The 27,287-nt window shown below is 37.6% G+C and overlaps 1 protein-coding gene across 1 annotated transcript; it reads left to right on the top strand.

The window, feature by feature from the left end:
• Positions 1-89: 89 nt before the first annotated feature.
• CWH43 (cell wall biogenesis 43 C-terminal homolog) lies at positions 90-27,287 on the top strand. The gene is made up of 16 exons (XM_017832427.1): positions 90-185; positions 1,068-1,259; positions 4,981-5,101; positions 5,240-5,394; positions 6,729-6,930; positions 7,891-7,979; positions 9,933-10,187; positions 12,938-13,063; positions 15,226-15,305; positions 16,253-16,358; positions 19,102-19,237; positions 20,378-20,527; positions 22,794-22,938; positions 23,525-23,586; positions 24,632-24,787; positions 26,323-27,287. The coding sequence occupies exons 1-16, from the start codon at positions 143-145 to the stop codon at positions 26,408-26,410; spliced, it is 2,106 nt and encodes a 701-aa protein (XP_017687916.1). The 5' UTR covers positions 90-142; the 3' UTR covers positions 26,411-27,287.

Here is a 27,287-nt window from a genome sequence, read left to right as displayed (position 1 = left end):
TCCGGCCGTGCGGGCTGCCCGCCCCCGCCGCGGGGACGCGGCTCCCCGAGGCGGGACGGGACGGGCGGCGGCGCCGCGCCCTCCTGGGCACTGGGCTCCCGGGAAGAGAGAGGAAGCCCCCGCCGAGCCGGGCAGCGCCGCGATGTTTCCCCTGTGGAAGGCCATTCTGTCGGAGAGTCTCCTGGGTAGGTGGCGGCGGTGCCTCCCCGCGGGGCTGGGGGCGAGGGGCCGAGGTTGAGGGCACCGGCGGGGGGGCTCTGCCCGGACCGGCCGACGGCCGTGGCGGGGCAGCCCCAGCGCGGTGCCGCGGGAGTCACCGACCGTGGCGGGGTGTCGCCGGTGAAACGCTCCTCCGCTAGAAATGAGCGAACAGTGGTCGCTGCTGAGTGTTCTTCTTAGGGTTCTTTTTTTCCTCTAGTGATGGAATGCCTTTTGTCCCTTGGATCAGCCTAGGATTTAGTGCTGTCCTCGGCCAACTGTTGAGCAGGTGTTGCAGAGCCGGTGCTGTGCTGCCCTGAGAAAGTTAGGGCGCTCAGGGCAGACTCCGACACCCTTCGGGCTGCGGCTCGGCTGCTCCCTGCATCTCCTGCAAAGAGTGTGGAAACTCATAGCACAGTGCTGGCGTGCCTGGACAAGGTGTCTCCAGGAGAGACCACCACACCGTTTTACTAGAAAAATTCCTTTAGCCACCAATCTGCCTTTGGGGAGCCCTGAGGCTGTGGGTGGACTGCTCATTTAGGCAGCAGTGATCTCCCCGAACAGTAACCCTTTCCGAGGCTGACCACTCCTTCACTGAGGATCAAAATAGGAACTACTGTCTAAAGGGGGGAAGAACTATTTTATTCTCATTGGTTTATTTCCTGGGAAAATGTGTTTGTTTAACTTGAAATAGCAAATATTTCTTCACAGAAAATGGCTGTTGTTGAATTACTTTCCAATATGTTTGATAGTCTGCATGTGGAAGTACAAAATCATAGTTTTTCAGTATTCTCCAGGAAACCTTGCTGTTGAAAATACATGACGGGATTTTCCTTTGTTGTTGTTGTTGTTTGATTTTTTTTTTTCAGGCTACATTTCTTGGTCTCTTTACCATGCACTGCCACCGATGATCTACTACTTCCCCCTTCAGACACTGGCACTCACGGGCCTAGAAGTTTTTGCTGTTGCTTTCTTTTCTCCAATATTCTTGACAATTGGCCCTTTTTGGAGGTTGGCTAACAATAAGTACATCTTAGTCTTTCTGAGATTGACTATGGTTGGTAAGTACACACTGTAGTGAGTTATAGATTCCATCTTGTTATCAAGGCATAAGAACAAACCTTCCAAATTGCCTTAAAATTCAAATGATTACAAAAAGAGACAGCAATAAGAAGTTCTCACTCTCCCCATACTCATGTTTTGTTGGGATTTTTTCTCTCAAGCTTTTAGCTATATTTAGAGGACTATTGCTTACAGCCATTGTGTTGGGTTGCTGCATAATTAAAGAAAAATCTCCTTTCACTTCTACCTCTAGAAGCTTTTAAATTAGTATAAGTCACACTCAGTAGGAAAGATGTTTTCAGTATCACACAGAGATCAGCAGAGCAGGTGTTTTTTTGTACAGCAGTTCTGTGTCTGTGACAACATCATCTTGAGGCTATTATAAAAGTAATCTGCTATGAGTGAAACATTCTTTTTGGTAGACTTAGTTTCTGAGGCAGTTTTTTTTCTTCTAAGAATAGATTTTTAAATTAAATCTATGTAGATGCCTGTAGTATATTGATGGGGTTATGGCCCATCCTAAATGTGAAATGACTTATATTGTCAGTTGCACAGGAAAAAAGTGATCTTAAATTCAGGAAAAAGCTGCCCTGCTACCCATCCCACACACTCCTACTAAAATGAAGATTTGGTGGGATTCATGCTTTGGTCTTCAACTAACTGGTGCAAATCTTACCTTTTGTTGATTTTCTGAAAATTTGTTGGGAGAAGGTTTGGCACCTACAGCTGTATTCAGAAGCAAGTTATTGCTAACTAATTTGCCACACCTGGATGAACTCAGGGGAGACAAGGGTCTCCACCCTGTGTAGAGATGAAAATACTGCTGCTGAGTGATGTGTTTCAGAAGCAGCAGTTCCTGGTTCCTCATTTGTTAATCTAAAATGATAATCAGGGAATCGTTTTCCTTATAGTTTCTCTCTTTTACTGTTAGAAGACAGAATAAGATCATCTTATTTACTTTCTCTACATATTTTTTGAAAAGAATTCTTGTTCTTTATCTCTAGAAAGATACTGGAACTGAAGGCAGTTTGTTGGTGTCATTGATTTAGATTAAGAATAGTCTTACCATGTTCTTTTCCTACTCTTCCCATTTTATCCATCCTAATACCTTTTTTTTTTCTGTAATAAGCTTTTAAGTGAGCAGAATCTTCTACTTCAGCTTCCTGCAGCAGTGCTCAGTATATCTCTTTCTGCAAGATTTTCTAATTTAAAAACTAGTAATGAGTGGAAGCATTTAAAATTGCACCCTGCATCCCTTCAGATGTCACAGTGACACAAAATTTGCCATGTTTATTTAAGATTAGTCCTTCAGATCGCCTTGCTGTGTTTAGTAGTTCACTTTACCAAAAGAGATGGAAATCACCTAAAAGAGTGTAATTTTTGTTCTGCTAAGTAAAGAGCAGTAACAGGCTTATAATGGTGTGTAAAGTCTGTTGGTTCATGCCTGTTTGCTTCACCTGCATCAGAAGCTCCTGAAAGTATTAACTCCAAATAAAAAGTTAGCTCATTCAGTAGCAGAAATGAGCCCCAGAATCTGGGGCAGAAATGTCTAAATGTAGGTGGTCATAGAAAAACTCAGAGGAGGGAGACAAAAGCTGTGCTCATCCTCAGCCAGGGATAACCTGAGTGTTGCTGTATGCAAATTCCATCTCTCCTTCATTCTTGCCTGAACAGGAACTGTCCCCTCAGTGACCATATCCACCTGCTGTTTTCACCTCTTAAACACTCTGAATACTGTCCACCCTTTCACAAGTCTACTTGTGAAACTCTACTATATTGTCTCCCAGCTCTATTGTATACACTTTGCATTCTCTTTACCTGTTGCCCTACAGCGAGCATTAGCATTTGTGGAAGATGTAAGGGCATGTTCCTCACTCTCTTTGTTTCCACCAAGGAGTTTAGCAGCCAGTAGTAACCCTCACTCTACTTGCCTCCATGCTGCAGGTTCTCAAGTTAGCCAGATGCCCTCGCACAGGCAGCACTGGGTTTTAGGACTTTCCATATATATCTTTTTACTTAGTTCTCATCGCTTCATTTTGTCTTTTATGTTAGTTCTGTCCCATCACACTGTGCTGCTGTTTCTCCTGTTTCTCAGTTCTTCCTGCTTTTTTTCCCACCTTCATACCTAGACATTTCATTCTCTTTTTGATCTCTTTTTTTCCTCCTCACAAAGGCTATGGCCTTCCTCTGGGGCTTGTTGAACAATCAGGCAGCACAATCTACCCCACGCATGCTCCACCCCATTCCACTGGAAATACTCAGTCCTAAATTTCACAATCAAAAAATCTGAAAGTTCTTCATGCTTAGCTAAAACCATATTTAGGGGCATGGTTTTTTTTTGTTTGTTTCTTTTTGCCTTTTCAGGAGGCTTTATTTTCTCTGAAAATTTTAATTCCGTAGTACTTGATTTTGTGTTCTATTTAAAAAAAAACAGCAACCAACTACCCCCTGGTAGTGTCTATTCAAATCTGTGTCTTCAGACAACACACAGTAAATTTGAGTGTTTGGACAGATATATTTAAGTTTTGGGTGTACTTGCTCAGCAACAAAAGGTGTGTCTGTTGTAAGTTGGCAAACTCATGCTAGCTTTAATCAGGGGAGTGTAAGTGATGAAAGATTTAAGAGGCAGGTTTATGGATTGCCAGTACAATTTAGCGACAGAAATCTGTGTGCATTGTACATGCAACCTCTGCTGAAGTTCACACAAGTACATCTTCACTACACACTGATTTCAGTTTATCATCTTGGTGCTAAGCTTCGTATCTTTTACTGTGAGCCAAATGAGCAGGTAGACAGTTGGAGGACTCCTAGCATGTGTTGCCAGAATCTGCAGCTTTATTTCTGACCTTACTTGCTTAACATCTCTTCAAGTTTGACTCATACTCATTTAGCAAATGGCTGGTAGCATAACAGTGTTGCTTCTCCTGATGTTTGATGTTGGTCCTGGGCCAGATTTTGCCACACTGAGTGAGGTTACGAGAATGTATGTGATCCATAGTCATTTTAATTGGAAACCAGCTAGCAGAATCTAAAACTGCTGATAAGGTGAGGTCACTGTGCCGTGGGAACTGGTGTGTGCATGCTCTGTTTCAGTGACTGGGAGAGTGACAGTTTCCAGTAATAAGATGACACAGGCTGTTGGTGACGACTCTGAGAACAAATACTGGGCCAGAGAAAGCCTTGTTCACACCTGCTAATCCCTGAGCAATGTGTGGTGACTGCTCCTGTCTAATAAAGAATATGGCTTTTGCCACAGTGTACTTACTTTTATAAGTGCACTTATTTTAAAAGTGCACTGCGGCAAAAGCCATATCCTTTTTAGAAAGGAGTAGTCACCATACATAAAACTTTATGGCTTTTGAGTTATGTAAGTGCATAGTTGAGGAGTATCTGTATGCTTAGATATTTTATCCATATATCATATTTATGGAATCAATCACCATAAGTACTTAAATTAAGGCAATCACTGCACTGTTGGATAATTGCTTCATTTATCTTTTTCCTTGAAAGTGATAACTGCTATAAAGTCATATATACTCACTTGCAATCCATACCTACATTTCTTTGCTTTGTTTAAAAATGGGTAATGTCATGTGTTTTCAGATGAATGGTGTAGCTATTCAAATTACAGACAAGGTTGAACTAATACACAGGAAGTCCTTATTACCTGATCTCTATTGCCCCTTAAAACAATCTCTGTCTGTGTGTGTTTCTTTGTAGGAAGCTTAGCATCATACCAGGCACCAAATGCTTCAATTAGACTATTCATCTTGGCTGTTGGTGTTTCTTCTTCATTGCTGGTTCAAACAGTAACGTGGTGGTCAGGAAACAGTTTACAAAGGTATTTTCTTATTCTGATGAGATTGGAACTGACATTTCCTTGTATTAAAAGATGTTTTCTTTCTTTTTTGTCCCCCAGAAGTTAAGATTTTTTTCTTTTCCCCGAATGCCTTACTATTTCAAAAGCTGATTCTTACAGGTTCATCAGGATATGGGGCTTCATGCTAGGCAAGATAATACTCCTTGTTCTTCGCATCTGGTACACATCACTAAACCCAGTCTGGAGCTCACAGGTTGCCAATACTGTCATTATGATAATAGGTTTTATAGCAGCAGTGGAGCGAATTTATTCAGGTAAGCATGTTACAACAAAGATGGCAGCTATGAAAACATCCTAAAGTATACTTATCTATGTGCCACTGGGTTTTGATTTGTTGATTTTTTTCCCCCAGTATAGAGTCTGTTTTTAGACCTGATGCATGAGCTTTAGAAGCCATGGGGTACTTCCATCTACCCATAACATGTCAGAACTGGTATCACAATTCATACAAGCTGTAGTAAGTTGGTGTTGGAACTGTGGACTAATTGCAGTGTCAATAATGTGACAGTAACACAAACAAAGGCATAAGCTAGACCAATAAAAGCAGGGTGGTCATTGTCATTCCATCATGAAACATCTGTGGTATCTCTTATTTTCTTAATTCAGTCTGCACTTTGAATTTCTCTGCCAGTGCATATCTTTTGACAGAGAAGGGGAGACCGGACAAAGCTGGGGAACAGCTGATGTGTCAAAATAAACAGAAAGTATTGGAAGAGCGGACAAGTTGTCCTGGTCAAAATTTGCCTGAGTTCTTGAAGTGTTTGGACAGAGTACACAGCAGTGGGGGCTGGCATAGGCTAAGCTCACTTAAAAACTGTGAAGGTGGTATTGCCAAGGAAGACAGTGAGGTTAGTTAAATTGGTTAGTTAAGGCAGCTCATGTTAAATCCTCAGGAGCTCCTTCCTTCTCAGTATAACCTGAATTAATTAATTGAAAGATAAAACCTTATCTATGTGTAAGTGGGTATAAATTATCATCATGCATATTGTTTGTAGACTTGCATTACATAACATAAATTAAGCCTGAACTTTCATCAGAATTTAGAAAGGGAATCTACTGCAAGAGATTAGGAAGGAAATATGTCTCCTTTGTGGATGACAAAGTGATATGTCTATGCAATTAAAGGTGTTGCTGCTTTCTCCTTAGATGAGAGAGGATCTACAGTGCCTGGAAAAAGGAGAAGGAAGGGAGTTTAGTTCTGGCTTATTTGGAAGTGTCGGGTTTTGTTCTTATCAGAGCTTAGAGTTTCAGAGAATGGAATCCTCTGAACAAATTCCAATAACTTTTCTTCTGATTTTCAAAGCCAATTTAATTATTCAAATTCCAGTATTATGAAGAATAATCAAATGTGCCGGTTGCCATTTTTGAACACTTACTGTGAGTAGCTTTTCCTGGCAGACCTAGGATTGTTACTAGAGACTTTGAATTTTTTTTTGTGTTATCAATTTCCATGAATGATCAGATAAGTTAGCTTTTGTGTCTGTAATTTATTCTGGTAATTTTGTGATCTTGGCTATTTCTTTTTCTCAGTAACTCTTGCTAATGGAATTTGACAGTTTGCTTAGCTGCATTTCTGTGCTTATTCTAGGTGGAGACAGGAGGAAACAAGAAGCAAACAAAACTGGTAATGCGGTTAGAGAGACTGCTTCCCATCCTTATTGGCTTTTATCTGGGGTTGCTTTTGGCAGCCTCATGTTCCTCACCCTGTGGATATTTGGGGAGGTCTCATTAATTTCTAGATGGGCAGTAAGTGGACATCCACATACAGGTCCAGATCCTAATCCACATGGGTAAGAGGATTTTTATTATTATTATTTAAACAAAACAGTTCTCAAAAGCCAGTGCTATAGTGGAGGATGAATTAAAACTCAACCAGATGATGGTATAATAATTTAAATAGAAAAAAGTGGATACAAGATAATTCACACAGAGGCCTTGTAGATTTATTCTAGCTTTCAGATAGCTCTGAGCATTGTGTCTAGACCATGAAATCTTAAAATTTTCTAATACAGAATGTTTTTTTTCAGCAATAAAATCTTGATTTGCCACATTGCAAAATAATATTTAGATTAGGATTGAGATTCAAGGATTTATGAATGCAGTCTATCTATTATAGGCAGTAATTAGTCTAGCAGTTGACTTCAGAAAGGAGATGATCAGAGATGCATGCACATAAATAAACTGTGTGCAATATTAAGAGATACGCTTCTGTAGACGTTTGTAATCTTGATGCTGTGTGCTGTTCACTTGGGTTCCAAAACCTAGGAAGAGACCAGATTAGTTATTCTGAGTCCATTATGTGGAATGGCAGGTGAAAGAGTTTATAATTTGGAGATGGTATACAAAAGAGCTACCCAAGACTGGTAGCAATGTTAGATGCTCTAGGATCCCCTATTTGATGTGAAGAAAATGCTTCTTTTTGCACTGGATTCCTCCCTCTCATTTTCTCTGGGTTGTTTTTGCCTTTTGTTCTCAGGATTTCAGTGGGCTGCTTCTGGTGCTGAGCATAGCTCACTTATACCTTACAATAAACTGCCATTATTTTCAACTGGAGGTTTTTTACAGAGGGGAGAAAATATAGCAGGGTGTGAAGTAAAGGTGTTTTGTGCTCAAATTAAGCTCTGTTTAAAGTAAAAGGATTATAAATATTACCAAACATCCTTGCCCATGTTTAGAAGTTTCTTTTTGAGTGCCAGATGTTTATAAAATCGTATTCATGTGTGATTTCTTTTTCCTTATTGTTGTATTAGAGGTACAGTTCTGTTGGGTTTGGCTCAGGGACTGATGCTTTCATTTTGGAGCTGGTCTTCTCTCATCAGTTTTGCCTGGTTTCTCATAGGTAGGTGCAAATCCTGAGCAGAATTTTTGTTTCTGTTACTTTATTTCTTTTACTCAAGTCCTCTGACCTTACACCACATCTCAGAAAAGTGTGACTAATCAAAGCCTCCTTTTCTCTGTCACTGACTGTGACACATATGTCACTGACTGTATACATATGTCTGACCAGTTGACTAAGGACTATAGGCCAAGTCTCCAGGTCATTGCAGAGCAGTGTTACTCTCTGCAGAAACCCCTGTTGAGGAGCCCCTGTTGAGAAGCCCCTTGAGCAGCGTCTCAGTTCTGACCATCTGCATCGTATAACGCATTGGACTTGATGATCTTAGAGGTCTTTTCCAACATTAGTCATTCTATGATAAGGCTACATGTGTGGTTATGGGGTTAAGGTGACACAAACCTCTTAATTCTACAGGAGGCAAAATAACTTGTAATTTAGTGTGCATTTCATCTGGAGGCAAGCTTGCCTCCTGTCTTCTTAGTTTTCAAGATCTCCAGGCAATAAAATAATATGAACATCAAAGCTGTCTACTGGAGCAATATGTTTGTAAATCAGTCTGCATACAGTGGGTCTTAGGTGGTGGGAAGTGGGATTCAAGTACTGGATCTGGGCATCCGTTTTCAGGAGAAAAGTATAGCTATGCTGTGGAGCAAGTAGGAGGAGATGAAAATAATTCTGCTCCTGAACTGTGGAGAGATGTGTTTTTCATGCTGTCTCAGCATGGATGGATAGATGCTGCTTGGTTTAATCTGTCATCCCATCTGAGTGAAATATAGTGGTATAAATGCTGTCTAAAAACCCTCTAAATCTGCTTCTGTTTTTGGCCTTTAGATCTTTATATAAAGAAGACACAGCAGGTCTTCCTACAAATGTTTGATCATAAATTAGGAATATAAAATATGGTGACCAAACGAAATGATGAATTACGTTTTTGTCTTTTTTTTCTCATTCACCTTCTGTTTTGGAGCACTTAAGAGTGCACTTTCAAGTCATTTTCCACAACCTTGAAGGCAAGAAATTTAGTATAAACTGAGTTTCTCCTAGTCAGGAATCAAAATAAAATACCAAATATTAGGAGTGTCACATTGAAGGCACAAGAGTTGCCAATGCTTAAACCATTGGTTGTCCCTTTGGGCATTTTACCTTCTGGTGTAGGTGTTAGTTTTAAGAAATGTGTGTGCAGATTATAATGTGAGTATGAGCATCTGTTTTTTAATGTACACACATCACTAATTTAAAACAGGTACAGAATGGTTCTTTAGTTGATTCAGCCATTGTATTTTAAAATGCTCAGAGCCTTGATGTATAAGTAAAATATTAAAAGCATTTCTATACATTTGCTATGAGACTGTGAAACACTCTTACCTGCAGTAACATTTGAAAATGAAATTGTCCTGTTATAGAGAGCTTGTGTGGTTGTTAATATTCGCTTTGGGGTTGAATTCCCATATCAAAGACAGTGTGGGAAATAAAAACTCTTGGGGTTAGTAAAAGATTAATAGTTTTCTTGCCTAACCTTTATATGGTTATCTACAGGGAAAAAAGATCAGGGAAAGATACGTTTGCTCTTCATATTAACCTATTTGATTCTTTATTATGGTAAAGGAGGTTCATAATAGGCAAATCTGATACTGTCTTAAAGAGTGCGTCATCCCTCTGTTGTGCTGGGAGAGCTCAATGTAAGAAAAACTGTTTAGTTTTGGCTCTTGATGATGTTTCTCTGCTGTCTTTTTGCTGCACTGTTTTCAGCTGACTAAGCAATCTTTAAAAAAATGGGATGTTAGGAAAAGTAAGAGGCTGTCTTTGGCAATTGTGAAATCCTAGTGATGCAGTTTTCATGGCTGCAAAGAACAGTTATATTTCCCAGACTGTATTTTTTTCCCAGACAGAATGTGAAAATGAATGTGGCAGATAATATGACTGAGACTTACTATATTCTTTTCTATACCTTCTCAGGTTTGGCATCTTCAGCTGGTCTTCTTTATTTACACACCTGGAGTGCTGCTGTTGCAGGCAACATTCTTGCTGTCTTTACTATGTCTGTGTGGCCTCATCTAGCTGGACGCTTTGCTAGCTGTCTGCATCCTGGGAAAGCCATGAGTACAGCCATGTTTGCCTATGTTCTTGAATTATTCTTCTGTGTATGGTGTACAGCTTATAAATTTGTACCTGGAGGAGTTTACATTAGAGAAAGCTCCCATCTTCTTTTAGGTACATTTCTGATTATGAACAAATACAAATACACTTGTTTTAGCCTCAGCCAGACATGTGAAATGTAGCTAGCATATAAAGAGTCTTTCCAAATGCTCAGTTGCTGTTAGATTTACTATGGTAAGAATGAAAAAATTAATGAGATATGCAAAAAAAAAAACCAACTTGTTTCTTTACTGTTAGAAATAGTCTAAAATGTGGACAAAAAATGGAATTCAGCTGGGGGAAAATGATGAAGTGAAAAAATGTCTGATAACTCAGTAAGCAACTGAGGAAGAGATCTGTTGTCACCCTTAAAACCTGGCTGCAATCCAGGTTGTGAATGCACCTGTATGCTAGCTACCCAAAGTAGCAGTATGGTATCTCAGGTAACAATGTAGTTACTGGGACCGTGACATAATTCAGTGCATTATGAAGTCCTACTCTGAAGAGCAAAGTGTATCATCCTGCTGATCTAGCTGATCTACATTTGAGACCTGAGATTCTTTTCTGTGTGGCTCTACCTTACGTTTTGTGGACACACCAGCATGTTTGGAGGAATGTAATTGAGCCTGCAGTGTCAGAGACATGCAAACAGGAGAGAAAGAAAAAAAATTGTCAGGTATTTGCAAATGAGGAAAAATCAAGTTGAGCAAATATAAAGGCTTTAGCCAAATGATCACTTGTTGAGGGTGGAGAGATGGAAATGAAACCAACCCTTCCTGGTTTTGTCTCCAGAATTATTTTCTCAATAGGTACTAAAGTGTTTCAATAACATATTTCACTAACTATATTTAAACAATGTCAAACATTGTCTTGAGCTAATTATGTGGCATATTTTAAAATGTGATGTATGAGCCTGTATTTTGTTTGGAAATGATTAATGAATGCTATGCTTGACTTGTTGCTCCACTGGTTTTAGATTTCATAACTATTTTTGCAACCACTTTCTGTCACTCCAGTTCCTTACTCTCTATAAGCATTTCTTATATTACATCAATGGCATGAGAGATTTCAGTTTGTTATGTTTTGAAGAAAGTTCCATTCCATTATTGCGTTATTTTCTTTGTTCTCAAAGAACTCTAGGGGGTCTGTAGAAACAGTATCTTAGTTAATTAAATCTTATTCTTTGAAGTTATATGAAGGAAGCATGTGGTAGAGGAGTGTCAAATGCTTTCTTGAGTAATGCTGTGACAAAGGAAAGCTTTTATATAAAATCCCTCTCTGTTGCTTCCTTTGAAATACAGTTGTGATTAATTTACATGGCATGATCACAAGGTAGTAACACAGAGATGGCCTTAACTTTCTCTTTGGTAAAATGAAATCTGCAAACTAAACCCATCTCAGCTGATGACACTACATGAGTTTAAATTCTATCTGAGAATCCAGTCTTTTTAATGCCATTCCATTGCTTATCACAGATTTGAAAATTATACCATGAGACTACGTATTTGTTGCTGTGCTTCTACCCTTACAGTTTGGCTTTCTGGCGAACTGCTTGTTTTCTTCTGGTTTCTTTCAGGTGCAATTGCTATTTCTTGCTTTCTCCTCCTGTCCAATATCCTGCCTTTCTCTTGCTGCAGTTTGGGTAGGGAGCTGCACCAGGAAAACTGACAGTGGAAGTAAGATCATTATATTCAAAATTTCTGTGCTGCTTTACTGTGATGTGATATAATGCTGAGGGTCAGATTCTTTTAATGGCTGTGAATCAGTCTCCCTTTGAGGAAGGTTTGTGTGCGCCCCTTTCATCATTGCTCTAGACCTAGCTTGGTTTGCAAACTTTCACTACAACTAATGTAACAAGTAAGGGCAATAAAAAAATACTGAGTAATAGTAATTTCATCATCAGCTATAACTCTGAAGTAAAACATTGCTTCTATAGTCAATTAACTGTGCCCCAAAGATATTAAGGACATATATCTTCTCCAGCAGAGCTCTTACGCAATTCATTATCCTCCCATGTTTTCTTTGAAGGTAATCGGATCCTTTATCTCATAAGGAATTGGAAAAGACCTTGTACTAACAGTCTGAACTACTTAGTGAAAAGATACCTTTTCAATGCAATGCAACAGTTAGTGCATGAAGTTGTTTATTAGTTTTTAAAATGTATCTACATGTGTGTTTAGTTGCCTATTCCTAAAATGCAGAGCTGTTTTTGTTTGCCCTGGAGTGCAAGAATACAAGTTGCTGCCATGTTAAATTGGCCTTCCAACTGCTGCAATGTGCTTACGCTGTTTTAGTACAAATCAATGAGCAATTGCTTTTGTAGTTCTTACACAAAAAATGTGTTACTTTTATCTTGGTGACAGAGCAGTTAATTTGTAGATAAAACGTATCTACAATCAACAATGTATTTTTTCATAAAGCTGCTATTTTAAGGTTCTGTAATATGTGGGTGTAACTTAATTGCTCTTGTCCAGGTTGATTTCAGTAAACTTTGAAAACAGTGGACTGAGCTGGGAGTTGTATCCATCAACAGGGCCTGGAAGGATTTTAGCATGATTTATCTAACTTGTGCTAGCCTTTTTACATAATACCCTGGAACTATACTGCAAATCAGTCTTTGCTTGAGAGTGTTGTCAATAATCTTATATGTCCTGCATTGCTACATTAGGTATGGCAGTTATCTGCATTTGTGCTTTGAATCATCTTTGTTGTTGGAGCCATAAAGTTGTTGTCTCGTAAGCTGGAAGTTTATAAGTGTTGTGTTTATGAGCAATGTTTAATGTATTAAGGCTCTATGAAAAAACTGAATACTTATATTTTTATAGGTTTTATCATGTTATGTATTGGGCTAGAATTTCTAACAGGACCCAAGAAAGACCTTAGCTCTACCTTTGAAGTGAAAAGCCATCAAAAGCCACTATTCAAAAAGACTAAAAACTATATTAAACTATGTAAGTATAAATTTACTTCCTTTTTTCCCTGACTGAAGGGATATTGTCTGAGGGAAAAGAGTAACACTGTGGAGCTTTTTGCTCAGATGTTTTAGAAATGTGGGTTTTTTTGCTAGTTTTAGAGACAGACTTGTAGTTGGTATTGCCCTGGTTCCAGTTTAAGGATGACATATTCTACTGGAGGAGCTGACTCAATGTGATAACAACTGAGAGAAGCTATTCCTGATGGAGTGTGTTAAATAGAGACCAAAAACCAGGCAAAAAACAAAATGTGTAAATGGGTTGGACTCAGCAGCATTTGTGCTTTTATTTTAGAGATTGAGGAAGAGGCCTCTCTGGATCTTGAGATTTACAATGAGTACACAAAAGATAGGAATAATTTCTTGGCCATTTTTTATGTCGTTTTTGAAGCAGTTCAGTGAGATAGCCTTCCTAAGGCTGTGTGAGCTGGCTGGGAGTGTGACGGGACTTGGCTGGCCCAAGAGCTGCTCTGTAATGTGACACACTTCCTTGTGTGAGGAGGTAGTCCTGCAAAGCCTGTTGAGGCTGATATCACAATACAATCTTGATGCTTTTCTTCGTGTTAAGAGCAGGCCTATGCTCGGGAAATCCTTGTCCTCATTTGCCTGTGAACTATGCCTGGGGATCCCAGCTTTCCAGATTGTATATATGCTTTTTTTCCTTGGGTTTTGAAGAGAAACAAAAATCAAATGTATGAGGTTTTACTACTTTTTGGTTTTTAAACCTCAGGGATTCATATAAATGATGCTTTTGTTTTCATTGTTAGCTTGTTTTTTTTAAGGAAAAACATGTGTCAATATTGTGAAGTTTGGTAAAGGAAAAAAATTGCTAAATATTAGGGCATACTAACCCTACAGAGATCAGGATGATGAAGGTTCAAATTCCGGATCTTTTCTTCTGTGATTTGTATCAAATCACTTGCCATTTGTGTACATTTTGCTGCATTTAGAAAGCAGAAACAATAGCACTTAAAAACTTTTCGGGGCTGTTTCTGGAATCTTTATGGACGACTTTACCCTGTATACTCAGGGGCCAGAAGAATATGGCTCGTGAGAGTTTGTGTGTCAGAGGCAATGAGAACACCAGTTCAAGTGGTTTGAATATTGCTGCTCAGAAACATTTCACAAAAGTGATTGAATATTTCAAAATACTCCTTGTCACAAAGTACAGCCCTTGTTCAGCTAATCTGGTGACGTTACAACAATACCTCTTGTACTTCCTCATCGTGCCCAGACTTGTAATTTTTCTCAGCTTCCCCTTTAAGCACCTTTGCGTCTTGCAGAGTATGAAATTACTTGACATGTGCTAATTTAAACAGCATGTCCTTTCTTCTGACATAATCCATTATCATATTTATTGAAATTTTACACAAAATTGTTCCAGAAAACTTGCATTACAGTAATTTCATAAGTGCTTAAAGTTATTAAACAATAAACAGGAGTTACTGAAGTCATTGTAGAGAGCATATGTCATTGCATAAATGAAATAACTGAGAAGGGCTTTGATCATCAAATTAGAATGTACCAAATGCTGAGAGCTCTTAAGTGTCCACTGTATTTATTTGGAAGGCTACTGGAGCAGTGGGAAAACTCTGAATATGCTTTCTGTGAAGACAAAGTGCCTTTCCAGGAACATGTCAAACAAATGATCACTCTGGAAGTCTGGCAGGAATCACGTTTTTGACATATAAAGGCTTGCAAAGTAAACTAAATTTTATTCCATGCATTGTATTAATCCAAAATAAAAATTGTGTACTACAAATGCATACCTGCAACACAGAGAGGAAAACACTGAAAGGTTTACATGATCCTCTTACTCATCTGCTGTAGCAAATTCTTCAGCAGACACAGTTTTTACGTAACTATTTCAAAGAGTTTTGGTATATTTTATCTGTTCAGCATGTTGTGTTTTGGAGAATGTAAGTGTATTTGCACACATACAGATATTCTGGATGCATTTAGATACTCTTAAGTACACTACCTTGGACTGGTGTTGTCCCTGGCATATGTTGAAATTTAAATGTACACATTTCTCATCTTATAAATAGCGCACCTTAGAGTAACAGTGTACCCTGTTCTAACTACAATAATGTTATTTTTTCTTGCTTTAAAAACATAATTTTTGTATTTTTCTATTTCAAGTCTTGTGGCTGTTTGTTGGTGTTGGTTTGCTTGGACTGGGTTTACGTTATAAAACTTACCGGAAGAAACTGGGCCAAGGGGTGAGTAGTATGTTTGCAAAAATGGGAACTTTCAAATATACAGTAAAATATATACAGCATGTGATACTTCAGGTGCGTTAATCGGTGCTGAAGAGGTCTTTGTACCAGTATCCAAATAATCAGAAAAACTAACACAAAAATGAAAATGCAAAAATTTAATTTGTAAATTCATGTTGAACATGGGAAATGCTTGGGTCTTTGGAGATTTAAGGTGCTGCTGCGAAGGAAAAAAATATTCTGAAAAAATGAGAGATTCTTGCCTCATATGTTAAATTTGAATGTTACTTTTATAAATTTATTTGTTTTAGTTGTATTCAAACTTGACTTGACAATGCTGTTAGCAGCCTGATCTCATGTCAGGGAAGTTTGAGCAGATAACATTCTGAGGTTCCTTCCAGATGAAGGAATTCTGTGCTTCTATATTTATATGCATAACTCTGAATCTAAGCTCTCTGAAAAGTTGGTTGACCTGGATTAGAGTAGTTATGGAAATTGGATAAAAATCATAAGATTCCAGTTTTCTACCTGGCAAAAAATTATGTGTTGCGATGATTGTAACAAGATGCTTAAGGCTTGCAAAGTTTAGTGTTAGATTCACACATGCATGCAGACATATACAATTGGCTTTCTTTTTAGAATTAATTCAGGTTTGTGGTTCTTATAGTGTGGAAAAAGTGGCTAGTTACTCTTAGAAAGACAAAATAATCCATAATCTCTTTCATGTTCATTTATTTGCAAATACATTTTAATTATGATGACTCTCCTCCACTTGTTAATAGCAGATTAACTCTTTTGTAATCCTGACATCTTTATTAGGAAAATGTGTTGGTTAAAACTTCTCTTCTTGCATGTCTTTTATGGCACCATGTATCTGATGTTGTTGGCTGAAAAGCTATAATACATAAAAGTTAAATTGCACTTTACTTTTTTCGATTTATTTTTTTGAGGTTCCAAAACGAGACTTCTCTGCTATGATCTGGCCTTTTAGATTTGCATATGACAATGAAGGATGGTCTAATTTGGAAGGATCAGCTAATTTGCTTAATCAGACAGGTAACTATTTTTTTTCCCACTTCATTTATATTTGAGAGGGTTCACCTAAAGAGAAAGAACACCTGCTGGGTGACTGAGTCCATTTTTGCATTAACACAAGAACCTGTGTTTAGTGTTTTTCTTCTGAATTGGTGAGCTGTTCCAACACAATCACTTCTGTTAAAAATCCATTTGCAGAGGTGATAACTTGTTCAATGTGTTTTTAAAAAGGTTTCTAGTTTGAGAAAACACTTGGTTTGTTATTTGGATTTTTCTTCTCATAATGCTGATGAGTAACTTGTCTATAGAGAAACTCTTTGAATAAATAAAATAATGATAAATATCCTTTTAGATAAAATACAATGCTTTGTAAGTTCTCTGTGGGTTTTTTTAGATGTGAAGCATTATATAATGCTGAAAGTGTCTGAAATTAAAATGCTCTAAGCAACAAATATAGAAGAGAAGCAAATGAGTGTTTCCATCACTGAACCAGAGCAATGTATACAAGAAAGATAACAGTTTTAGCTTAGTTGTCATGATTTTATGGTAAGGAAGGATGTCTAACCTGTTGCCCATGGACAGGATTTTGGTTGGAAAATTAGCTATAGGAAATTAAGAATATGGACTCAAGATTAGTGCTGCTGCAGAGTGCATTGAAAGGAGTCAGCCAGTGGTGCTTGTAGGTGTTTCCTTTTTTTGTGATACTCATGAGATAGGGTAGACTGGGTTTAAGATTTAAAGCAGCTCAGGAGATTAGGAAGTGTCAATGCTGCTATTCCAGCATTTGTTTTCTCAGCTCCTCCTATGGTGTGAGTGCACTGCAGAACTTTCCTGAGCAGCTCAGGTTTGACAGACCCAAGCAGTGGGAAGGCACTGACAGATGCTCCTGTGCAAGGCTTGATTTTGTGGCACAGATGCCCAGGAGTTAATGAAGAGTGAACAGACTGATTCGAGCATCATTCACTCCATTGTCCCATGAACCCAAAGGTTCAGAGGGCTGAGCTATGTAGGCTGTCTAGTGATGTGAGAAAACAACCAAGACATTACATGAATGGAAATTTGGAGTGATCTTGTACATTAGTGATTCCATAGTTCCTATCTGGGTGTTTATTTAATCTTTGCATGTTTATTTATGAATTATAATGAATGCATTTATTTCTGGTGACCATAGTTTAAATTAATGAATATTAGAAAAATATGGTTATGTCCACTGAGCATTTCTTTGAGGTAATGAAGTATCACTTCTAAAAAAAACCCCACCCTACCATTAAGTCAAAAAGGCAGAAAATTCCAAAATATAAATTAATAAATCTTAATTCCAGGTTGCAAGAAATAGTATTCTGGAGTTTTACGTTATATGCATATTGTTATATAAAATACTATGTTAACATTTCCAGAAAATGCATTCATTAATACATTTAGAATTAAGGTTCAAATTCGTAAAAGATTTGTTTTCTAAAAAAGAGTTCCTGATTTTGAGCCCCATAGAAGAGTGGCTAACTGCTTCAGCATAGGGGTTGTCTTTAAAGATGTGGTGGTATGCATTCCTTGGGCTCATCTTCTCTCTGTTGGTGTAGTGAAGATGTAATGTGTGATGGCTTTTGTGACTGGAACTTCTGTCTGCCCTGAAGGGATACAACATCAACCCTTCTTAATGGCTTCAGTTACTGTTTCTGTGATCAGCATGTATGCTAATGATGTCAAAGCAAAAACCTGGGAATCCACTTAAAAGTACTCTGAGCTACCATTTTCCCTGCTGGCACTGCTTTCACAGTGCTAAATAAGACATTTCAAAAGCAAAAAGTCTTCTATGTCAAGAGTGGTGCTGGATGGAGTGGTCTAAATTCCTTGAAGAAGAGCTTTGGATGAAGTAGTGACTCGATTGCCTTCAGGAGTAAGAGAACACTCCAAGGGGAGCATAATTGCAGCAAGAAGGGAACACTTTCTGCTGCAGCCGTACGGACCTGCTGCTCAAGCTGAGCCTGGATGGTTCAGGCATCCTATGGCCAGCTTGCAGACTCCCATCTTCCTTCAGGCATGGGCAGGTCTTAGATGCTTTTCTTAGGTTCCTGGAGAGACTGCATAGTTCTTCCTGTATCCTGCAGTTAAAATATGGGGAAACCCATCCTTTTCCCTTGACAAAACCACACTTCTGCATGTAAACAAGGAGGGACCACAGTGCCATGAGAAAATGAGGTGGCTGCCAATGGTCAGCAATTCATTGGAGCTGGGAACCCTTCTGTTACCATGCCTTGAGGCTAATGCTGGCTCGCTCAGGGTTGATTAATTGCTTTGGCAATAACAGCCAGTTCCATCTTGCACAGGACCCTTTGGAGCGCAATAGGATTTGTTAGATGAAGGTAAGTGCAGATGTGCTGTGTAGTGCTTGTTCATCATTGAAAGCAGTAGAGTCGCTACTGTGCTGTTAATCAGTGTACTCATAGTATCTCTAATGCTTTTGAAATGGTCTGCACGAGGTCTGTGTAGGCCAGCTTTACTGTGCAGTCTCGTGTCTCTAGTTATGCACCAGGAAGGAGCTGTGTCAAGCAGACACTAAGTATGCCTTTATCAGGGGTTGTGTGGCCTGCAGTGGCCAAAAGTTTGGGCGTGACTTTCTTGAGAACATTGGTTTGCCCTGACTGATTCCTGAAGGACTTGTGTCCACCCTTGTGCAATCAAAAGGGAAATTACAACATTATGTAGTCATTTATAGGTAACAGTTATAAATTTGGAAATATTTTCGTTTTTTCCCTTCCTTTTTTAGAAGCAGATTTTATCACTATTATAGAGAGTGATGCCTCTAAGCCATTCATTGGAAACCACGATCCAACAATGTGGCTAGGAGAAAAACTAGGATTTTACACAGATTTTGGTCCAAGCACAAGAGATCACACTTGGGGGTGAGTCATCTTCGCATGCACAGTGACAGTAAATAGATGTAAATACACTGCCCAATGCTAACTGTGCTAGAACGTGAGCAAAGAATAGTTGGAGTCATAATCCCCATAATCACTTGTTGGAGCTTGTCTTTTAGGAACAGGCTTTGATTCCTTAGTGCAGACGGAGTTTTCTCATTGTTAAACATGATCAGGTTTTGGTGCCTGCCCCTGTAGGCTACTTTGGTTTTGGTGAAGTAGAGAATGGCATCCTGTAATGATTTGGAAGTTTGTCATTCTAAGTACTGTATCTGATTCCCTTTTCAAATTATTTTGGTTTGGGCTATGAGACCTTTATATTTTGGACTTAAACATGTGATAGCAGTTGGAAAATGTAACTGCACCTGGAGGTATTTGAAATCTTGAATTCCTTAAATCCAGGTTGAACTCTATAGTGGGAAATGGGCATAGAAAGACACGTCTGTTTGACCAGATTTTTTGTGTTGATTTTACTTTAATGCTTGACCAACTACCAGTTGCATATCTTTCAATACCTTTGCCTTCTGGAAAAATAGTTGCTTACGATGTGGCTTTTTTTTCAGGGGGATATATAGATCTCTGTGGCAGATAGAACTTTCTAGTGATGTTGCATGGGCTATTTAATTATTTAGTATCTTTCCTCTTCCAGAGTCTGTCTATTTAAGTGAGGCAGAATGGGGCAGAAAAATAATTCTCCGAAATTTTATTCATGAAATATTTTCAAAAACCTGATGCAAAATGTCTAAACAGAAGCTGAAAAATGAGACATCTCATACTTGGAAGATGTATTTCTCTCTGCTTCTAATAAAATACGTTTGAATTTCTAATGGTATAAAATTCTGTTTTGTCTGAAATACAGATTGTGAAAGGCTCAGTGTGAGAATTCATATATGCAGAATATTTCTTAGTGTAGGAATTAAATTGATAATACAGTTTTGGGCATGTACTCAAGTAGTATTTTAGAGGGAAACCTAAATTTGGAAAAATCTACTAGAGGTGGTTTATATCCTGGTCTGATGGTTTGTGTTCAGTGACTGTTAGTCTTCTACTCACATTTATCTGCTTAGTTCACACCTGTGATTCTCGTGAACTACAAAATGTCACTTTTTGCCTCTTCTCATTTAGGATTATGGCGCTATCAAAGTATCCAATTGTAAAATCAACCCATCACCTCCTTCCGTCTCCAGAGGGAGAGATTGCACCTGCCATTTCCCTGACGGTCAACTTCACAGGGAAACTGATTGATTTCGTTGTCGCCCACTTTGGAAACGAAGAGTGTGTATTTTATTTGCTGTTACATATATCGTACAAAGTCATGTAATGTAATTTGTGAATTTCTGTGATTTCTTTTGTACCCTCTAAATATGCCACTGTAATACTGGTTCTAGCAAGGCACACTTGAGGAAATACTGTGACATAACTACTGGTTTAAAATTTTGAAGTACTTTTTAAACAGGACAAATGTGTCATGCAAAACTCAGCTGAGCCTACTATCTGAATTACTAGGGATTTAAAGATATTGTTCTAAAGTCACAACAAATGATAGGGCTAGAGATGCATCTCAGTGCAGGATAGCATCCTTCTGACTTTATGAATATGGAATAGATCTACTATATTCCACAATGAGTGCAGATAGTTGCAGTTACAGATAGATAGTGTTAATGGAAAAATGATATTTATTAAAACAAAAAGTAACAAATCTGAAACTTCCAAGAAAGCAAGATGTTGAAACAGCAATAAAAATACCCATCAGTGTCCTTCTGACTGTATGCAAGTGGCAATATGAAGTCTGATCTCTGGATTTGGAAAGGCAAAATTATACCAATAACTCAAATATGTGATGGAAGAGAATAAGGTGTATATTTCAGTTCTTGAAAAACAACATTTTGATTACTTGTGCGTAACAAATATTAATAAGAGATAGTTTTGTGAATGCTCCATGTAGCTGTATTTTCTATTATATTTGCTGCAATATCTAGTGTGTTTGTGGCTATGTAGTAGGATCTGGAATTTTTTTTTAAATTTGTTATAATTCACGGAGGGGCAAATTTATGGATAGAGTGCAGAATATAATAACACAAAGAAGCTGCTCAGGAAACAGCAAGAATTCTCCTTATCCCATTTCCTTCCCCAGTGTAGAAACTGTGCTCCAAACCTACAAATTTTTTATAAATTTCCCATTTATTAAACAAATATAGTTGTGAGAAATCACTCCTGATTTGAACTCTAGAAAGGAATTTCATTCTATGCCTCACACAGGTGATTAGACTTGCCTGTCTGAGAAACAGTTTGTCAAAGCAGATGAAAATAGCACTGTATTCCCCCCTCAGAGAGAGATGAGATAAAGATGAAGGAGAAAATGTGAGGAGACATATGGGAAATGAGTGCAAATTAGATTGTTTTTTTGAGGGGAATGAATTTGTAATTAAATGTTGCACACAACTGCTTGGTTTTAATCTTTTTTTTCTCCTTCTACTGCTTAGGATGACATAGAGTGTAGAATACTGGATAACTAGGGATGTTTTTAAATACTGTTTTTGAAATGTGGAAATATAACCATGCCTGTGTCATTAAAAAGATCCCATCTTCTGGAGAGGTGTAATTCTGGAAAGAGCAACTAGCTGAGCAGGCAATTTCAGACATACCTAGGTCAGGTTTCTATTTAAATGTTTGGGGTTTTTTTGTCTCATGTTTCTGTGCTCTTTCTCCCTAATGCATTTGCTTCAGTCAGAAATATCACTGTTTATAAAGCATAACCACACTAAAATTCTTGTCTTCTCTTGGGTTTACAGATTCCAATGGTATTTAGCTCCCTTTCTCAATGGTATTTAGCCCAGCCTACCAAAACATAGAACACAACATGATTTACACAACTATTTAAAATTATAAATATGAAGAATCATAGAGAACTGTCTTTGCGTTGTTTTATGACAAACCCAAGGACGAGGAATGGGATTCGATGCAGTATTTTACCAGGCTCCACCTATGCTATCATTTTTGGTCATGTTGTAACTGTTGTGTAAATTTCATTAGAGATGGAGAATACCTGCCAAATATAATTAAGTAAAGTTAATGGGATGACGTAGCTCAAGTCATATTTCATAAACTATGTGAACCAGACTTTAAGACTATATTTACCATGATCTGTCCATCATAAAAGTTTTGTTAGCATGTGAGCTCTTTGTTATGCATGATACTGTGCACAGTTAAATTTTAAGTGCAAGCAGAGACAAAGCCTGAGATAACCAAAGCACGTACATTCACATTTCCTGGTGATGAGATCAGTATTAAAGACAAAACAGTAATAGAAAATGTTGTTCTTGTAATGGTTAGAAAGAGAACCCTAATTACATCTACCATGATCATGTGGCTTTTATCAAATGTAACAATAACTTTAAATCACTAGGCTTGCTGTAAACTTTCGTTTTCTCTAATACTGAGCAAAAAAATGGTACCAGATTCATTTGTGGCTTGCTATGTTATAGCACAAAGATTCAGAGCTAAAATGTACATATGTTAAAGTCTTTTCCATTTCTTTCAGAGAGGACTTGGACAGAAAACTCCAGGCAATAGCTGTTTCAAACCTATTGAAGACTAGCTCTAAGCAAGTTGTATTTCTGGGGTACATCACTTCAGCTCCTGGATCCAGAGACTATACTGAATTAATAGAAAATGGAAATGTCAAGGTAATGTAAAAATAATGCATCTTTAGAGATAAAATATATTGGAAATAGCATAATATTTTAAATTGATAACTTGAAAATAGGTGTAGAAGAAAATATGCACATGTTCAAATAAAGAACAGGAGGCAACGGACAGTAGTTGCCACAAAGGAAATGTCATTTAGATAACAGAAGAAAAAAAAAAGTCAGTTAGGGTAGTCAAGCACTAGAACAGGGGTCTGGTGAAGTTGTGAAATCTCCATCCTTGGATATATTCAAAAATTACCTGGGTAAGGTCCTGAGCAATCTGCTTGAAGTTACGTTGACCACGGGGTTAGGAGTAGGTGACCTTCAGACAACCCTTTCAGCCTCTAATTCTGTGATTCTTTTGTTTTAAAACTGAGCTCTGTGTTTGGTTTTCTATTAGGAGATGTCAAAAAGTTATGCGATTTGTCTAAAAGTGTTTTTTTTTTCTTTCTACCTTATTACAATGTTTTAGGCAAAACATTTTTCTTAGCACTTTTACACATTGGTCCTGTTACTGATTTAAAGCCTATCCAAGGGAAAATTTGCTTTATTTGTTTGACTTTTTTTCCCCTTTCGCTTCTAGGATATTGACAGTACAGATCGTGACAGATGGTGTAGCTATATTATGTATCGTGGAGTAATAAGGTATGCTAAAGTAGATTATTTATTCATTGGTTTAAATATCTTAGTGGCAATCAGTTTTATACTCTTTTGTAGGTGATTGTGGAAGACTCTTATATCCCTAAACAATTATGTATAGACAGATCAATCACGAAGTAATGTGAAACACTGTATCAGGATGAATTGGTGTATTTCTGAATACAATTGCAAAGACAGTATTACAGGTTTCATCCTTCTGTGTAAAATGTATTCAGATCTAGTCTGCTTTGGTAATGTAAAACTACATTTTTGCAAAGCTCTGACTTTGCAGCTTCTAAAATGTGAAGGCTAAGCCCTAATTTGTATGTGACACAGAAGCTAGACATTTTGAAGTATAATTGTAGGGTTTCTTGAAGCAAAATGCTGATCTAATCCAGCCAATCATTATGCTGGGTTTAGTGGAAACTTCAACTTTGTAAGCCTATATTGAAACACTTTTCTCTTAGGACCTATGAGATCCATATCTTTCAAAACCAAATTGCTTGTAAATCATTCTCTTGGTGATGTATGTACCAGAATGGAATTAAACTTATTCTGAATAAACTGTGCAAATTCTGCAGTGTTCACAGGAATAAAACCTGTAAACTTGATTGCTATCTTAACAGTATTGAATTAAAAAAAAAAAACAAAACACACCAAAAAACCAGGGTAACAAACTGCCCCCATATGCAATCTTAACGTTTCTTATTATTCATTCCATTGATGCTTGAGTTTCTTTCTTGAATATCGAAATCTCTTCAATGAAAGAAGTTGGTAAGCTTATATTCTGAAGTTGTAATTTTAAAAATAAGTTTCTAGCTGTAGAACTTATTCTCAGACACTTAGGCTTTTTCAGTTTTTATACTCGTGACATTGTGTTAGGGTTGTGTTCATGGAGCAGTTTCAGTTTTTTGAAGGTGAGATTCACAGAAATGGAAAATTATGCTGGTAAGTTAAAGAATAACTCCTGGAAAAAAAAATACATGCATTAAGAATGTGGTGAAATTACCTTGAGTTTTTTCTTCAAACTAACTCTTCTTGTATTTGATAGGTTGGGTTATGCCCGCATATCTCATGCTGGTTTAAGTGATTCAGAAGTCCAGATGGCCAAATTTAGAATCCCACATCATGTGGATAGCTATGCTGACAATGACAGAATTGTCACTGATCCCAGCCAAGTTCCTAAGGACATCCATTTCAATCCCAGGTCAGTGTATCTCATAAGAAATTAAGGTGATAGTGTATGCGACATCTTGTAAAACAGAGGTCTAGAAACAAAATTTTTCTTGAGTTGGGGGGCACTGATCAGTACCAAATTGAAAATATTAGGAGGCAAGAACTTCTGATTTGTAATTCCATTTTTTTTTCTATTTACTTGGCACGCACCTTGGGAAAATCAATCTGCTGTGTTGTAGCATATATTGAAAGTAATGCTTATTTACCCCGGTAATTAATTTCTGAGATTGCTTGATAGGGATTTTTGCCAAGTGGTGTGATGACTCATTTTATAGATCATGAAAGATCTCCCATATTTCTTAGGACTTCAGAGGATTGGGGTCTTAATACACTGTTACTTAGAAGACAAAATACAATATATACATTAAATACTCTTTGCATAAACATTTTAAAATATACCATATAACTGAAGCAAAAATTAAAGAGGATGCCTGAGGCAGTATGTTACATGTGTTGAGAAATAAAAATTACTAGTTTTATGTAAAAAAGTTATTTTTTTCTAGAATGCTGTCATTTTTCCACTGGTGCTGCATAAGGAATAGAAATATGGAGGAAAGTATTTAGTCTAATATTAATATCAGTGGAAGAGTCATGAAGTTTGAGATTGCCTCTCTGTGACAATATCTATTTCCAGCAATGCCATATTTACTACTCCTAACATGCATAATACAGGATATGTTACTTTCTTATATACACCTAACAGTTGAGCTTACTCACTTTTTATTTCCCACTCAGTCACTGGCTTCCTGTTTAAATGGGAGTTTGCTCAGACTTTTCCACCTGATGAAACTTGCCTAAAGTTAGGCACATCTTGCCACATTACTTAAAGTTAGGATTCACATTCAGATTTTTCTCAGGTAATTTCAGCACAGAGTATTGTCCTAATTATTTTTGTCTGCTTGCAGGCAGGAAAGGTATAGCCTGTAGGAATGAGTTTAACTTTTTCCAATTAACTGTAATTCTTTAGAAATACAATGGCACTGCTCTTAAATGTTACTTAGCACTGATATTTTGAATACATATTCCATTTTACTTTTGCAAATCTATCTACCATAATAGTTGTCAAATCTTTCAGATTTAAATATGGTGTGAAAAATTACAATTTTCACCATAATTTTCAAAAGTAAGATGTGCAATATTAACAATACTGTTGACAATTTTGATACTATGGGGGTTTAAATTATATCTCCACTGAAGTCGGGACTAAAAATTTAAAAAGCATGAGATTTAAGTAGATAAATGCACCACTCACCTTTGTCAGCTGGAGTTCCAATTATAGACTGCCTAAGGCATTAATGCAATTAGTGTATTTAAATGTCTTCACCATATTCAAAGACACCTGGTGAGAGAGGATACATAAATTATGACTTACATTTAAGTAGAATTGGGTCCTGTTTCTGAAATAAACTGTCTAGAACATTCAGAAGTAGTGTAGTAATTGTATGATTTAATTGCATGGGTAAATATTGTTGTAATAGTTTTGTTTTGTTGAATATTTTTCTTTAGGTTTGGATCTTATAAAGATGGACATAATTATGAGCATATTCATCACTTTCATATGAGCACTCCTAAATATTTTAAACAGGCGAATTAGAGTGAGAAAATAACATACTGTTGGGACCAGCAAGAAAGGTTTGTTGCTTGAAGCTGAATTGGCACTCAAAAAGACTGTGTTGTTTAAGGATGAGCAGTTCCCATGCTGCATAACACTATGAAAGTCCGTCTAACAGTTGGGGACTCTTCTCTTTAATGAGTTGCCATCACTGTGGGAGAGGGAAGATGCCTGCATTTTGATAAACTGGTATCTACCTGGGCCAGATACCTGCTTTGTATGCAGCAAAGCAAGGGTGGGAACTTGCTTTGGCAATAAGATCTTCAACTTTTGTGAAGGTATCCTACATCCTGCTGTTTCAGAGTTGAATGTGTCTATGCACCTTTTTTTAAGGTCCAGATATGACCCCTTTCCTCTCCTGGACAGTCATTGGAACAGTCATGGGCAAGGAATTTCAGCAGACTTACACAGTTTTTGATGACTGAGGCAAAGCAAAATAATGTGGTAGTGTAGGTCACCTGTTAATACTTGCTGCAATTTGTAGTCCTGCTACTATGGCAATAAAAAGCTTGGCCTTAGGTTTTCAAAATAGGAATAGGACATTTTTTTTAATTGGGAGATGTGCTGTAAGTATGTGTTTGAACTGTGTGCATTTTTGTCTTTCTCCAACAGTGTTTACGTCTGCTGCTATTCTACATTTTATTCTTAAATGAGTTTTATTAGAACAATTTGTGGATGATTGATGTTCATAATACTGGAGAAAAGGCAGTGACTTTTACAAACTTCATCTTTTTTTAGCTGGATATTAGCCTCTGCAATGCTTTTACAAAGGGAAGAGTAAAGTACCTCTGAACAGTTATTTTTGTGAGACACTTACCTGAACACACTGCCAAAGAATTAAAAACAATTGTCTCAACAT

Source organism: Lepidothrix coronata, unplaced genomic scaffold (genome assembly GCF_001604755.1).
Source record: "Lepidothrix coronata isolate B3197 unplaced genomic scaffold, Lepidothrix_coronata-1.0 Scaffold0, whole genome shotgun sequence".
Classification (NCBI taxonomy): Eukaryota; Metazoa; Chordata; class Aves; order Passeriformes; family Pipridae; genus Lepidothrix; species Lepidothrix coronata.
The sequence above is the reverse complement of the archived record's forward strand: the minus strand, read 5'-3'. Positions and strand labels throughout refer to the sequence as shown.